Source organism: Phocoena phocoena, chromosome 12, assembly GCF_963924675.1.
Source record: "Phocoena phocoena chromosome 12, mPhoPho1.1, whole genome shotgun sequence".
Classification (NCBI taxonomy): domain Eukaryota; kingdom Metazoa; phylum Chordata; class Mammalia; order Artiodactyla; family Phocoenidae; genus Phocoena; species Phocoena phocoena.
The window spans coordinates 32,581,517-32,599,043 of record NC_089230.1 but is presented as its reverse complement, the minus strand read 5'-3'; the positions used below and the strand labels follow the sequence as shown (position 1 = coordinate 32,599,043).

Sequence of the window (17,527 nt, the reverse complement as noted above, 5' to 3'; positions counted from 1 at the left end):
TGAAGGAAAAAAATGCTTGCAAATATTCCTTTTTAGGCTTTAAGCTTTTGGTGGTAAACTTAAATTAAAAAAACAGTTCTTGTATAGGGCTTCTAAATCATAGCCAATGCCTGATGAATACATACAGATCTATCTCCAGAACCCCATTAAAATAACAAAGGTTGTTTGTTTGTTTGTTTTAAAATAAAGCAGAAACACACAAGAAGAGGCAAATGGAGAAACTACAATGACATAACACTGGACGCCAGGAAGATAATAAAAGAAGTGGTCATTTTCTTGGCAGATTTCCAACTGGAATGTGCATTCCCTGGGCAGTACACAAAAGCTTTTTAGGGGGCTCTCTGCTATTTTAAAGAAATCAATTTCTTTGTCCTCAGTTTAAATATAGCATTTCCTAGCATCATATAGGTTTTCCTTCCTACCACCCATTCCCCTCCTTTCACAATTGCCTTCTTCAGAAAGACAAACCCACTTTTCACTCAGCCCCAAACTTACTATAATACTCTCTGCATATTCTAAGGCATAAAATCTTCCAGAGTGCCAAAATAATGTAAAATTTTAATTTTTTTTTTTTTTTTTCAGGGAAACCTCCTTTAATGATTTACCAAGGCTCTTAGAGCACATAGGCACTGGAAGACAGGGCAATTTTTCTTTAATGACCCCACCTCTTCTATCCCTGGATTATGGCCAAAGAATGCACTGATCTTGAGGGAGTCAGGTAAGAATAAAGCAAAGAGTAGTCTCAAAATTCTCCCAAAGATTTATTATTAACTGAAAAAAGAAGCATCTTTGACCAAAGCAGTACACGATTTTAAAATATTCAATTGGAATGATTTCTAAGACATTTTTCAAGTTACACTGGATAAAAACCCACAGCAAAAATCTTTACATGAATTATTTTAGATTAGATGAGCAATATTTAATAAAGTATTTAAAACCAAATTTATCAAAAAATACCAAGCAACATATATTCAATGTACATGTAATTTTTGTTTTATTTCATCTTATAAAATGTTTAAAATGTTCTATTAACAAAAAATAAAATTGTATGCTAGCTAGTAGCTGGACCAAATTAGTTTTTAGCAGTATATAAATTTTGCTTTTATTAAATACACAGGAAAATTTGATGATTTCTAAATAACTGAATGAGAGTACTTTCTGCATTCTTATATTTGAATTCTTTTTATTATTCTCTAATGCTGAATACCAGCATTCAATAGATATAGATATATATACACATTGTCTGAAGGAATGCCAGGTGTTTTCTCATATTTCTCACTTTGAAAATAACATATTTTTTGCTACCACATTATACTGTCATTGTTAAAATATAAATAATGCTTTACAGCTTTCCTTTTATTTTCAAGACTTAAAAATGGAGAATAACTATAATGATCTATATATTTTAATCATGCTGCTGTTAGTAATTTACCTTATAAGATACAGTGTAAAATTTATCAGTAATGTTCATAGGCTTTCCCCAAATAGATAATACACACTTATATGAATTTATGAACTAATGAATTGAATATGAAGTCAGACTTTTTTGATACAAAGTATCTTTGATTTGGTTGATTAGTTTGATGGTAAAAATAGGATTTGCTAATTTGGCAGAATTTTGCCATAGATAAAAATTAACAATATTTCTATTTCCCCAACCCTTTCTGAGAATATGGTTTAAACAATGTGCCTCTAAGTAGGGAAAAAAAGAAACAGATACAATTTACAGATATTAGATAAGCTTTGTTAAAGCCCTTTTGAAGTATATTTCTCAATAACGGAGAAAATGTAATCCTCTAAAGAATGGTAATAAGAATTTTTGCCAATCAGTGGTTTCCAATTCTTTCCTTTCTACAAAATTAACAGAATACCTAAATGAGTTGTCAGCTGATAAATCAAAAAATATTTTTCATGATAAATTACCGATTTTTTTGCTTATAATTCAGAGGGAATGCAAACAGATGAGTGTTATCTAATAGACAACTCTGTATGTTCCCTTTTATTTTTTATATGAACCAAAAACCTTTAAGGCTCTTATCTAATGATTTCAAACTGGTGGGCAGTCTAAGTCTCCAGAATGTTGAAGCGACCAAAAATGTAAAATAACTAAATAAATAAATAAATACGAAAACAATTTCAAGAGAAAGTGATAAGGGGCTGGATGCAATCCCGGGCCTGATCAGGAGGCAACATTGACTTCTGTTAAGACCAAAGCTTACTCTTTGCTGATGTGATAGTGAATCTGATGTGTCAACTTGGCTGGGCTACAGTGCCCAGTTGTCAAATACCAGTCAAACACCAGTCTAGATGTTGCTGTGAAGGTATTTTTAGATGTGATTAACATTTAATCAGTAGACTTTGAGTAAAGCAAACTACTTTCCATAACGTGGGTGGGCCTCACCCAGTCAGCTGAAGGCTGTAAGAACACAGACTGAGGTTCCCCAAAGTAGAAGCAATTCTGCCTCAAGACTGTAACACAGAAACCCTACAGGAGTTTCCAGCCTGCAGGTTCTGGACTCGACACTGAAACATTAACCCTTGCCCATGTTTCCAGCCTGCTGGCCTGCTTTACATAATTCAGACTTGCCAGGTCCCACAACTACAGAACTCAATTCTTTAAGATGAATCTCTCTAGATAGATAGATAGATAGATAGATAGATAGATAGATAGATAGATAGATAGACAGACAGACATATAGATAGATAGATAGACAGACAGATAGAGATAAAATCTCCTGTTGGTTCTGTTTCTCTGGAGGACCCAAATACACTTGGAAAGGATCCCGCTGAGATCCCTGCTTTGTCCATGTGTATAAGTAACTCGCACCTTTTACTGCCATTAAAAGAATTTGAATATATGGCCTACGTTTGTTAGCATCTCACTGTTTTCACAGACACCGCTGACAACTATCCACACAGACACAGGTTCTGAAGGCAATGACTGGCAGAAGCTGGTGAGTAGAACAAGCTGTGTAGAACAAAGTCCATCAGGAGAAACACTGAGACACAGGTTTGGATGTAATGGTGAATATGAGGACTGAAGAAGTCAGAGCTTAGTAGGTAAGACAGTCAATGACTGTCTTGGAATAATGGAAGAATTAGTGCCAGGTAGATTGAGCTTGAGTATTGAATGAGTTTGTTGAGCCAAACAACTGTGAAAGTTCCCACTGCCATTCTTGCTACCCCAGAATTTTCAGGAACTGTGAGATGTCTGGGCTGTTGCAAAAATCTGCATCTTGGGTAGCCCATAACTGATTTGACCTACCTTCCTCATGGGCATTCTCTGTCTTTTATCAAATGTAATCTGTGTTTCTAAACAGTGATGGCTCAGAGGTTAGACTGAAGTTTCTATACTGTCATAGATAACTGTCTTATGAATAACTGAGTGTTGACTACACAAGTGAATTCATAGTTTAGCAATCATTTTCTAATTCTACTTTATGGTTTCTTTGTCTACTTTCGAAGTAGGCACTAGTAAATTAAATTGGACATCCTCATTGTAAATAGGAAAGCTTAGAAAATACATACAGGCGTGAAATATTCATGAGGATTCAATTTCCTAGAAATTTACCAGTAGTTCCCACTCCTATGTATTATAGAACTGAAATCTCAATTATACAAAGCCAGCTAATATAAGACAGAAAAATGATGCCAGGTAATCACAGTTACAAGAAATAACACTGAAACCATCACCATGAAATAAAAATTATAAGCCCTTGAAACAAATTTGTTTCCTGAATAGAAAAATCGAAGTATAAAATAAAAGAGCATATCAACTGGAAAACTATATTATAATAGTATGAACGCAAAAAGAACAAAAACAAAACACTATTAGCTCAAGTATGTTCTCTCTATGCTGACCCATTCAGGCCTACTTACTTTTTGGAATATCAAGGGTATTCGAGTTCCTGGTACTTTCTTCTGATCTTGTTCTAACAGCACTGTCAATGGAACACCAAAAAGGCCAGAATCTGCAACAGAAAAATTAAATTTCTTCACTTTCATCAACTATAAAATATTAATGCAAAAATGTTAAGGCTTCAGATTCCTGATACAGTCACTCGATCCAACAACTATTTATTGAGCACCTAAGTGAATGACTGAGTGACACTGTCTACCAATTAGGTGCATACAACCTAACTGGAAAATTCTGGCCCTGCCTTATAAGGCAATCTAGCAAGTAAAGACAACTAAACAAATGATTACAAATCATCACCAAAATAATTAGAGAAGTATAAACTGTTACATATGAGAAACAGAGTGCTGTGGGAGTATGCAAAATATGAAAATAACTTACTAAATGTAATCAAATTAAAAGTTCTAGCTTCAAATAAATATCACTCATCTCTTCCATACTTAACTGACATTCTACATTCTATTGAATACAATACAGCAAAATATAAATATTTGCTTTTTGAGAAATCAGCCAACATTATGGGCTTGTTCTACAAATGTTTTCCTTTAGAAAATATAGTATATACTTGGTCTTTGTGAATTTAAATTTGTAGTTTTATATATTTGGGAATAACTCCAAAAGAAATGACAGGTAATAATTGATAATTTTTCTAAATTAAAATTATATACCTTCAGTCTGATGTGAGCATAGCTTCTCCCCAGAACCTCCTACCCCACGCCCATCACTAAGTGAATAGTTAGCTCAGAAGTGTAACACACATTATCAGGGGAGATATAAATCGTTTGTGAACATGGAACGGGGGATTATCCTGTGATGTGAAAACAGACATTGGAAACTGTGACACTCAATAGAGATGACATTCAGAAGAATGCTAGTAACCCAGTAAATAACTAAGAAAAATGTGATCTTTAAGAATGTCAAAAGTCTAGTTTATAAGATAAATATCTTAGATAAAATACAAAAATATAAAAAAGATGGAAAGAAAATCGATAATATTAATAGTGATACTTTTAATGAGAATGGCTTAATATTTCTCTCTCTGCTAGGAGGCAATTCTAAAACATAAAATTAAAAGACCTCTTTAAGCCACTTTTAAAGTCTTGAACACTGAGTCACAACTATTTATATTTCTATTTTGTATCTGGAGAAGACTTTGTGATGACCTTCTGAAAAAGCATCTGAAGTCTTCATTATCTATAATGGACTTGTGGAAAACCAGAAGAACTGTTTGACTCAGAAATTCACCATCCCAAGCCTTAAGCTAAAATACTCAAAGGAACAGAACACAGAAGGAGGTCTTCTGGGGCCCAGCATGGGAGAGAGGACCTGAAGGGAAGGTACACTTCAATCCTACAGAGAAATTGCCTCTAAAACTTAAATCAGGTGAATACTTGTCTTTGCTACTGTTACCATAGCAACTCAATAATCCCCATTCTTGGTTTCCCTTTAAGAGATACCTTTAAAGTTAAATGAGATGTCAGAGATTCCTAAACAGAAAAGCTGTGTCAATAGAAAATTATCTGGATTTCCAGACAAATAAAATCTTGGAAAAATCAGAAACTGAGGAGATGTCTGTTCTCTATCATACTATAAAAAATAGAGTCTATTTATATAATGGGTAAAGCAAGCTGCTTACAAAGGAAAAAAAACTACACATACCTGTGAGAAGCACAATTTAGTGATATTGTGTGCCACAGTCCCACTATTTTCTTAATAGAGGGAAGAATATTGTTTGCAGAAAAGTTAAAAGTAGAATGCAAATGAACAAAGGGACAGACTACTAACTGCCTATGTATCTGCCATGAAATAAATAAGCGAAAGTAATTGATCAGGATTAACCATCTTAAAGTCATTTTTCAAGATCCAGTTTTAGAAATAAGTAAGTATATGTACCAGATGTTTTTACATACAGTTTTCAAAGGGGAGAGCATTTGAGTTAAGAATCCTTGATTCAGAATTTCCTTCTAATTTCCTTCTATGATAATTAAATATTTGATTGTGTCTTTATTTTCTATAACCAAGGAGACAGTGCATTTCTATCAAGTTACAAAAATTTTGAAGGGAATGTTTTAGAATCTGAACTTTACATGTATTCATGTGTTGGTTTATTCTGTAGGCGTTTCCCACTCCCCAGAAGAATACTTCTAAAAAGCCAAGCTCATTCTTACTATTTCAGGAGTAAATCCAACTGTTTTTCATTTCAAAATTACCTTTTGTTTTGATTTTCACAGCTTTTAGTTGTTTCAGTTCAACACCCAATACATCATAGAGGGCGGTCAGCTCAATTAAGGCTAAATGGCAAACTTTCTTCATGTCCTGGGGCGCCAGGTCACCAATCTTGGTGGTGCCTGTTTTGTCTTTTGGCAATCTGAAACTCTAAAATAAATGCCATTAATATAGGAAGGATTTACAGTATCTAACCCATTTTTTAATGAAACACAACAAAATTGTAACTATAGAAAGAAGTTATTCTCAGAGTGGTGACGATGAAATTGGCAGAATTTCTCCGGTCAGAATGAAGAACAGTCCTGTTGTGATGATGATCCCAAACCTGCAGGGAGTCAATATGTGAAGTCTGACAGCGAACCAGACCACGTACTAGGAGTGTGAATACCAGTGGCCAAGAGAACAAGAGACAATAAAAACCAAAGGAGAAAAAAAAAAAAAACTCGAGTTAACTGACCTTCAAGAGCCAAGAAAGATTAGAAGTCAAGACAAACCAGGAGGAGGAAGACGGAGAGGAGGTGGGAGATGAGAGAGTAGGTGCAACCACTGGTGTGTGCCAGGTACCCTTTATATACATTAGCATTCATTGTTATATATGTAATACATGGCATTATATATACAATATTGTATATGCAGATATATATATAGTAATACTGTCATAAAAATCCAAATAAGGCAGGTACCGAAGAAGGGCTGTATAGCACTGGGGAGAGCGGGAGAGCAGAGGGGAGACTAAAAGCAGGACTTTAGAGCCAGGATGCCCACCGGTCATCTAGCTACTGCCTAGCTGTGTGTGGCTTCTGGCAACTCTTTAACCATCCTTTCTGTAAAATGGGAGGAAGAAAGGCGGAGGGGGCTGGGGGAGGGGGAGGAGAAAGGGAGAAGGGAAGGGGGAAATGGAAGGAGAAGGGGAGGGGGAAAGAGGAAGGGGAGGGAAAGGCGAGAGCGGAAGAGGGGAATGAAGGGGGGAGGGGGAAGGCCACCTAATTCAGAGGGCTGTTGTGAGGTTTAAAGGCCTGGCACTTCCCAAACACTTTTATGTGGTTGCTGCTATTACTTTCACCACTGAATAAATAAACTGAGACTTAGATATACCACTATCAGAGGCAAGTAAGTGGTGTTTTCGTTGTTTTGTGCCTTCCTCAAATATTATCTACTACCTATTCAGCCTCTTTTAATATTAAATATATTAAAATAAGAAAAAAAAATAAGAACATGAATTTCTCTAACGTATTTACTACAAATGACAGCCCCACTGTATTTACCAATTACTAAAACAACGATCATTCTCTAATAGTTTGATAAAAATCTTATTATGAAGGTTATATCTCTTGGGTTTGCCCCTGATTTCCTAATTTAATGGCCAAGGATATTCAACTGATTCCCTTTTATTCCCTTTACTTTGCTCATTTTTGTGCCATATCATTAACACTTCATAGTCTAAAAACTACTGCAAAAGACGTGTCCTAAAGTAGCAGTTCTCAAGGTGTGCTCCAGGGAGCCAGAGAGGTGCCCAACACTTTTTTCAAGGAGTCTAAGAGGGCAACACTATTTAATAATTAATACAAAGACATTATTTGCCTTTTTCACTCTCATTCTCTCATGATGCACAGTGGAGTTTTCCGGAGTTTTCACAACACGTGTTATTGCCAACAGACTGAATGCAGAAGTAGCTATGAGAATCCAACTAACGTCAACTCAAGCCAGACATTAGAGAGTTGCTAAAATGAAAAACCATGGCACACTTCTTAATAATTTGTTTTAGAAAAGATGCCTATTTTGCATAAAAATGTTATTTATGTTCACCATAATACTAATATATTTTAAATGGGTTGACAGTTTAAAATTTTTTCAATTTTAATTTCTAATATGGTAAATATCCATGGGTATAACTGACATAAAGAAAAGCTCTCCCCCCTCACATACACAGTATTTTAAATTATTTATCAAGAGAAACTTTTCCTTAGCCTACTTATTCATGTTTCATAGCTCAGGAACACAGGTCAGTGACCAACTTCCACGGAACTCAATCCAAAGAAATTCTTTACATTCCAAAATCACTTTGTACCAGCCTTCTTCGTCTCCTCAAAATCTTCCATGGGATCACAGCTTCCGTAGAAATCTGTGTACGTCTTCTTTCTTGGGTCAGCCAGAGTAAACACAGAGAGCTGCATTCCCCAGGGAGACAGCAAATGCTCCAACAGTATGAAATCACAGATTCTTGGCCAGAAGGCCATGCGTCTGAGGTTTCATCAGAGCACTGGAAGCCGTGGTAGTTATTCTCCTCAACACCAACATCCTTCCTGACTGATAAGACAAAAGCTTTTTGAGGTCCTCAATAACTTTTAAGAGCCTAAAGGGGTTATAGGGCCAAAATGTTTGAGAGTCACTGTCCTAGAGCATTTCCTAAAACCTACAACTTTTGGCAGTTGAGCAGCTAATTCCTTTCAAGCAAACTCAGCTCCAAGAGAGAATCTTCTAAAGTTCTCCACAGAACCTCCTACAGAACCTTCTTTGGAATCTGCTATAGTCTCAAGAGAGTCCACTATAGGAGAAAAGAAATCTTTCTTAACTTTTTGTAATATATTTTCCCTGTGAGAATATTAAAAGAACAGCAGTAGATACCATTAATATGCAGCCAAAGTGAATTTCCAGCAAAATTTCCAGCATTAATGGTACAGTGCATTGGGGTTGAGAACAAGAACGTGCAGCCAGATATCACAGTTTTGACTTTTAACTATTACTGCAAGGTGAGACAAAAATAATACTCATCTTTCATAAATGGTTTGTCATTCTATTCTGCAAAAGTTCCAACAGGATAAAAATTATTACAGCATATTCTAGGTTGGGAAACTGAGGTTCTTTAAGAGACTAAAAATGCCCACATAGCCAGTGATATATGGAGGCAAATTCAGACCTTCTAAATCCTAAATTCAGTGGCCATTCTGCTCTGCTCCATTTTCCCTGCCCCCCACAGCAGGCAGGGAGGAATCTAGGTTGATCAGTGTTGATGTAGGACTGTGAACCCCGCAAGGACAGGAAACCATGTCTTAATCACCTCTGTATCCCTGCTATACCACAGCCCTGACACACTGCAGGTGTTCTGTCCCAGTGTATTCAATGAATGAAGACACACACCAGACAGGGAGAAAAGCACAGAATCAAGCTCAGTGAGGTACAGGGTTATTGGCTTGATGCTCCCCCAATTTTTTGTGATTTCTACTGAGCTTCACTTTTAAAATCACACAAAACTCTTCCCATTTTCTTCTCACCTGGCCCCAGAGTTCTGCTAATTGTTTTGTTTTCTTAAGGGCTGAACCAATTCCATTCACCAACCATTTATTAATTTAAAAAAAGCCCTAAATGTTTCATTAAAATCAGTTGGTTTTGTTGTAATAAGCCAAGTACACGTCATATAATTATTTAAAGCATTACCCGAAGTAAATGTGTAAAGAAACCTGAAATATTATTAGTTCAAACATTGGATTTACCTAGCAATATGTCATGAGCTTTATTTATTTATTTATTTAACATTGTGCTTAATGAAAGGAGTTAGTTCTTTATCCCAATGTTTAATTCATAGCAGCAGCTTTAAATATTTATGAAGTTCCACGTCGTTTTTGTTTAGTTAATAGACTGGATGGTTCAGTTCGTTGGCTAAGAGAAGGCAATGCGATTTCAGCGAAAGAAAAGCTCTTCGCCTTTTGAAAAGTGTGCTTTGAAAAAGGAATGAAATAAAATTTTTCGAAACATATAAGGTCCTTGGCTGCCTTGCATTACCATAAATTAATCAGGCAGCTCACCCAGGCTGCACCCCTCTTCTGTAGGCCTTGAGGTATGAGGGGCCCGTTAGACACTTATCAGTAATGACGGACTAGACTTTTTCACTCAAGTCACTCTAGCTTCAACTCAGAAAGCAAGAGAATCTACTCTTACTTGGTCAATCTCCACAGATGACTTCTTATCATCTGCTAGGAAATTCATTTCTTATCTGAGATTCTTCCACGTGTAAAAATGTGATTTTATTACAGTGTTTCAGTCATTGTCAAGCTAGGGAATGAATACTTTTCTAGATAAATGAAGTTTTAGAAAACTTCAAATTCACAGTTTTTTAAATTTATTTTTTTAAATGGAGAGCAATAATCATAATTTAAACTTCTCATGACAATTCTGGATCATGATCCTACACACCTATTTTTGCATTGTGTACAAATGTGTGTCTGCCTGAGGTTTTCAGTCTCCTCACCCTGTCCCGAACTAACATTTCTTTTACTGTCCTTCTGCTTCCTCCAGAGATGTTCCATTTTCTAACAAACCCCCAACTTGAGCCTCCATGCAAGTTTTTAGCCTTCAGTATGCACTGAGCTTTGTTACCAGACAACCAAAGTTGCCATAAAACATGAATTTACTTGAATTAAACATAATTCAGTAAGAATCCAAAAGACACTAAATAAAGACTTAAGAAAATACAGGCATGCATCTAGAATATAGGATTCACCATAGTTATCATTTCAAAGCTATGACCTTAAAAACTGCTAAATAAAGCCTTACTGTTTGTAGTCTCCCAAGATAGGATAAAGGAGTGCTACTAAATTTCTATTGTATATGAAGGACTCAACAAACCAGAATCTTATTTGTATAACATCCCAAGCTATCCTGAAGAAGTTGTCAGTAGCACCAACACAAGGACACTTAAACTCACACCTAAATTAAATGCACATATACCTTGCGGGCACATGTCATCATGATCTTCCAGAAAAACTCCAGCTTCAAAAGCTTAGTCACTGAAGCCAAGCCTTAGCATGCCATGTTATCTCTCTAACCTGTTTTTTTGTATGAAAAAGAATCATAATATCCACCTCATACAGATCATTTGATAAATGAACAAAATAATTACAGAGCATACTTTCTAAGATATCATGGGTACACAAAAAAACAATAAGTAACAGCTAATTTTTCATCTTAACATACATGAAAGGTTATAAAACCTCATCTCCAAATTTAAGAGGAGAAATTTGAATCTGCTGTGAGAGATCATAAAGAATTAACAAAGATTGCCCAATGCCATAAGAAAAAGGAAGTGAATGTAAAATGAGGTCAACAGAGAACAATGTATTACATAAAGCCTACTGCTTATTTACAGAAGCAGGAGAGCATGGAGTAGAAACGGAATTTGAGGTTTTATCTGCTTAGACTCTCACCTCAGAGTGACGAATATAAATATTTACTTCACCAATCATGCTGATGACCTGTAGAAAGCTTACAGTACGCGCATGCCTTCTAGAAGATATACAAATAAATAAATGGTTGTATAGATGAACTGAAGCATATATGCATAAATAAATACATGGAGGGGCTTCCCTGGTGGTGCAGTGGTTAAGAATCCACCTGCCAATGCAGGGACATGGGTTCGAGGCCTGGTCCAGGAAGATCCCACATGCCGCAGAGCAACTAAGCCCGTGCACCACAACTACTGAGCCGGCGCGCCACAACTACTAAAGCCTACACGCCTAGAGCCTGTGCTCCGCAACAAGAGAAGCCACCACAATGAGAAGCCTGCACACCACAACGAAGAGTAGCCCCCGCTTGCCACAACTAGAGAAAGTCCGCGCACAGCAACGAAGACCCAACACAGCCAAAAATAAATAAATAAAAATTAAATTTAAAAGAAATTAAAATAAATAAATACATGGATACATTGACAATAATTATCAAAAGCATGGCACCTTAACAGTTTAAAGAATGATTTTCTAAATTTTATCTAATGTAAGTTCACAAACAGGAAAGCACTAACAGTAAAGCTAGATACTGAGCTAGACCCCAAAGGATGGGATAAGGCTTCCTTGATAAACACGGAACAACACAGGGGTAGAAATGGGAAGGTCATTTTAAGCTTGGGGCACAACGTGAATAAAATCTAGAAAGCAGGTGAGCAAAAATTAGTTTGTTAGAGAATAAAATGAGAGAGGAAGTTTTGTCTTTAAGTTTTTGAACAAAATTCCTAGTTTATTCCTCTGTTGGAATCAACAACTTAGAAGTCAACAAAGTCTTCATCTTGTTTAATTAGGCTCTACCATCCTTCACTTAAACCCCCTTCCATCTGTTGAGATATATTAGACCATCACTTTTTTTTTTTTTGCGGTACGCAGGCCTCTCACCGTTGTGGCCTCTCCCACTGCGGAGCACAGGCTCCGGACGCGCAGGCTCAGCAGCCATGGCTCACGGGCCCAGCCGCTCTGCGGCATGTGGGATCTTCCCGGACCGGGGCACGAACCTGCATCCCCCGCATCGGCAGGCGGACTCTCAACAACTGCACCACCAGGGAAGCCCAGAAGACCATCACTTTTAAAAGATACTTTTGCTAAGGATGGTCTGGAGCCTGGATCATCTCTTTAGGCCACATGATGCATGCATACTCCTTTACTTTTCCCACTAGGCGTAAAAATAGATTCTTAAAAATATATGATAAAGCCTGGAAACAACCTAGATGTCCACCATCAGGTGGCTGGTTACATAAACTGCGATACATCCTCACAGCAGGGTACAATGTATAAATAAAAAGGAATAAGAAATATTTCTCTCTACTACTGTGGAGTGATCTCCAAGACATACTGCTAAGTCAAATATAAGTAAATAAATAATTAAGTGTGTATAGTGGGCTACCATTTATCTAAGAATGGAAGGATAAACCATAAAATTAAAAGAAATTTACCTGTGAAGGGCAGGGAGAGAAGAGGGTGATGGCTCAAGTATAGAAGTGAGACTTCTTATACACCTTGTTTTTAATTCTGACTTTTGGACCACTTAAATAATTTACATGTTTACAAAATAAACTTAAGTTTCAAAACAGCAATCCCTAAACATTCAATATGAAATGAAACTAATTAACCCAACCAGGTATGCAGTTGGTGGCATGACCACATGGAGAATCACTATCCTAAACGACCTAAAGCAGAGTAACTTGATTATTACAGTCCTTCCGGGATGTATCCCAAGGATACAACCAACTGAGGAAAAGAAAAACAGGCTTAAACTGTTTCTTAGTAATCACACTGTTGATATGCTGTGCATTAACGGAGGATAAAACACATAAATAATTATGTGATATTCTAACTGTATTATCTGCTGTATCCTGAAAACCACTATTCTCAGCATGGAAGAAAGAAGACACAGATGTACTTCTGTCCTCTGAAAAGGCTTTAAGCAATGACCAACTCAGAGAAAGGAACATTCCTAGTGTCTTGAACATACTCACAAAAGTATATTTCTACTAAATGGAATCAGAGTTTCTTGCAGAAACAGACAATTCTAAGTCTGAAGCAGAAAATATACCAGAAACATATGAGAAATTTTCTCTAGGGTCATGTCATATATGTCTACATCCATGAGTTAAGATACTATTTTTATAAGAAAATTAAAATGAAACAACACTAATTGCTCACTGATGAAAGATGCTAGGGAACAAAAAAAATATTGAAAACTGGTCAATGAAAGTAAGAAGTAACCCATTTGAGAACATTTTTCTTAATAGAAGTATTCAAATTAATAAAGGAAAAAAAGAAATTAGAACATCATTTTGTAACCATCAATAAACAAATGGATCCAAGCATTGATCAGCAGCAGCTGCTAATTTCCCACAAGACAACCAGATATTTTCAATCTCTTGATACATGATCACATATGAAGTAGTCTTGACCAAAAGATGAGCCTGAGTCTGATCAATCTAGAGTCAACCAATTTACAAGAAGCAGAAGAACATGGGGACAGAACAAGAAGCTTAATAACCAGGTTTCTTCAACAAATTTTGAGGGAGAAGGAAAGGGAGGAATGGAAGAAAGGATAAGGAAAAAGAGGGAGAGTAATGAAATAAGGGAGAGAGGGAAGGAGGCAGAGAGAGAGACACACAGAGACAGAAGGAGGGAGGGAGGAAGGGATTACGATTGAAAGGCATTATCAACCAACTGCAATGTATGAACCTTATCTGGATCCTGATTCAAACAAACTAAAAAAAAAAAAACATGAAATTTGTGATTCAATTTGGAATTTGAACACTGATTAGATATTTGAAATTAAGAATTATTAGCAATTTTTAAGGTACAATAATAGTAATATGGATATGTATTTTTTGGGTTTTTTTTCATTTATTTTATTTATTTTTGGCTGCGTTGGGTCTTTCTTTGTTGCTGCGTGGGCTCTCTCTAGTTGCGGCGAGCGGGGGCTACTCTTCATTGTGGGTCGCGGGCCTCTCATTGCGGTGGCTTCTCTTGTTGAGGAGCACGGTCTCTAGGCATGCTGGCTTCAATAGTTGCGGCACACAGGCTCAGTAGCTGTGGCTCGCAGGCTCTAGAGCACAGGCTCAGTAGTTGTGGCACACAGGCTTAGATGCTCCGCGGCATGTGGGATCTTCCCAGACCAGGGCTTGAACCCGTGTCCCCTGCATTTGCAGGCGGATTCTTAACCACTGCGCCACCAGGGAAGCCCTGGATATGTGCTTTTTTACAAAACCCTCTTTATCTTTTTGAAACAATACTGAAATATTTATAGATGGCAAAATATAATTCAGAGATGTGTTTCAAAATAACACAGAGTAGGGAACTGGTTGGGGGACAGGACTAGTCATGGGAAAATGAATGTTAAGGCCAGGTGGTGAGTATTGGGGAGTTCATTATACTATGCTTTTTAACTTTTGTGTGGTGAAATCCTACAAAATAAGTAAATGTATTTTTTTTTCTTATTAGTCATCCATTTAATACACATCAGTGTATACACGTCAATCCCAATCTCCCAATTCATCACACCACCACCACCACCACCCCCGCCGCTTTCCCCCATGGTGTCCATACGTTTGTTCTCTACATCTGTGTCTCAATTTCTGCCCTGCAAACCAGTTCATCTATACCAGTAAATGTATTTTTTAAAAATATAAGACATTCGGTAGCAATGAGAACACTCAGTACACAGAGGTTGGTTTCTAAACACAATCTGCTACTGAAGAAACAAGGACTCCTTGAAGAAACAGATTCCTTCTAATCTGAGAGGAGAAAAGTACAAGGTGAGCCTGGAACATCTTGTACTAGAAAGCAAAGGAGTAAAAGAATGAGGACATGTTAAAATGGCATAGGAACCAGCTTGAAGGGCTCCCTTTTGTCAAATCTGGGTAAATTTAAACATCAAAGAAAAACAATAATGAGTTATAAAACACTGAATAAAGAAAGTTTTTGAATAGTGATATTCAAAAACAAAAAGGGAGGAAAAGCACTATTATGGAAGATTGCCAGCCAATCAATATAGAAGAAATAATAGAATGAGAAAATCACCATTTCTCAAACACTAGTCTAATTATTGTTTCAGGCAAGGATTACAAATGCATGGTGAAGCCACTGGGCGGTAAGATATTCCCTCGGTCTCAAGGATCACAAATTAGTATTAATTGTACATAGGAAAAGGTATCTTTATGATGGGGAGATCCAGTGAACGTCTCCTTAACCAAGTGGTCAAAATTCCATCTCCAGTAAAGGGACCATCTGATGTCATGCCCCTCTTCTGATGATGCAATGAGAGGCATAAACATCATCTACGCAGTAGTGTGACCAAAAATGTTTAATGTGAATTCAGTCACCAAGAACAGACAAAATCAGAAATTTGATTTGGACTCTTTAAAATATTAAAGAAAAATCAAGGGATCTGATCTAGATTTAAGAAACCAAAAAAATATGACATTAAATGCAACATGACCCTCGTTTGAATCCCAGGTGGGAGTAAGGGAGAAGCTATTGATATTAAGGACAATATTGTGACAATTGGGAACATTTTAATATGATCATATATTAAAATATAATTATTGTTTTAATGTTCAATTTCTTAAGCATTATAACTGTGTTTTGTTTTGTATGCTCTTGTTAGGCTAAAAAAAAAAAGTGAGTTTATGTCTATAGTATAACCTATACGTAGATAGATAGATATATGTAAAAAGAAAGTAAAGGTTATACAATGTTAAATGGATCTACAGGAAGGCTGCGAGTGTATGTTATACTATTCTTTCAACTTTTCTAAGGACCTAAAATTTTCCAAATAAAAAGCTGATGAAAAATATACTCTGATAATGACATCTGAATAGTGTATTACGTACAGGTAACAGGGCATCGTCCCCTTTGCTCCTCTGGATCTTCTCTCTGGAGCTCTCTTTCTGATTGACAGCTTGCTCTGCAAATGATACCTCCAGGTTGATGTCTGTTTCAGAGGCAGGTGCCTCTTCAGGCACCAATGGAGTCAGCTCCTTTCCACCAACAACTAGGCTAGATGCCTGATCTGGGAAAAAGACAAAAGATTCAAGTGCTTTGGCTACTTCTTTTTTTAACTTCTAATACATCAACCATATAAACCTTTGGGAAAAGTACTATTTACTATAAGCAATAATTAACGGTTATTTTAATAGTAAAACGTATACTCAAGGAATTCTACCAATGGTGAATGGGGGTGTAGAGGAGGGAAGGTGGTGACTAGAAAGCCAGAGTTGAATTGTGGAATCTTTCTGTGAGGTCACAATTCTTAGACTGAGTCCAGTTCCAAAACATTGATGGGTGATCTCAAGCTCTGAATGAAAAACCTCACAAAAATTTAGTAGACTTAATCATTGCTTTATTTTATACTTAATCATTGCTTTATTTTCCAAAACATTGATGGGTGATCTCAAGCTCTGAATGAAAAACCTCACAAAAATTTAGTAGACTTAATCATTGCTTTATTTTATACTGGGAGAGTAAAAGCAAAAAAAAAGGAGAGAAGGAGGTTAGCTTTACTCTCTCTTAAAACTATGATATACCATTTAATTTCCTTACAGTGGAACAGATTCCTGAAAAAGATTTCTTCCATGCCCTGCATGTCCTTCCTGGAATGTTACTTATCTATCATAGTAAAAATTCCAAAACAAAAGTTAGCACCAAAAATGTGCACTGCGGGAGTCAGGTCTGGAGGTACCTGGTACCAGAACCAACAGGTTTTGCACCAGATCATTACAAAGAATATAACAGCTCTCTTACAATTATAAATCTAATGAAATAAGTTCCATGTATTTACATCAACAGTTTATAATAAATTTAACATTATTTTCTTGGTTTGTTTGTCTTCGTGGTTGTAGGACTTATGTAGTACTCAGCGGGGGCCCAAGCTGGGTTTAACGTTCTACTGTTGCTGTCTCGCAATTTGAACAAGAAGCCCTACATTTTCAGTTTTCACTGGGCCTTGCAAATTATATAGCTGGCCCTGGTGACATCTCACAGTTAAGAAAGTAAGTAAAATGGACCCATGTGAATTCCAAAAACAAGAGAAAATGTAAAGCTCTTTGATTGTATTTATCTGCTGCCATCTATGTCACATTATGCTTTT

At 36.5% G+C, this 17,527-nt stretch overlaps 1 protein-coding gene across 2 annotated transcripts in view; it reads right to left on the bottom strand.

Moving 5' to 3' along the window:
• The window catches only part of ARHGAP18 (Rho GTPase activating protein 18), a 131,576-nt gene that overhangs the window by 29,794 nt on the left and 84,255 nt on the right, over positions 1–17,527 (bottom strand). For both annotated transcript variants that reach the window (XM_065888743.1, XM_065888744.1), the window contains exons 5-7: positions 16,272–16,450; positions 6,127–6,292; positions 3,880–3,971 (exon numbers count right to left, since the gene is read on the bottom strand). In XM_065888743.1, coding sequence (XP_065744815.1) covers positions 3,880–3,971; positions 6,127–6,292; positions 16,272–16,450 — 437 coding nt within the window. The remainder of the gene's footprint in view (positions 1–3,879; positions 3,972–6,126; positions 6,293–16,271; positions 16,451–17,527) is intronic.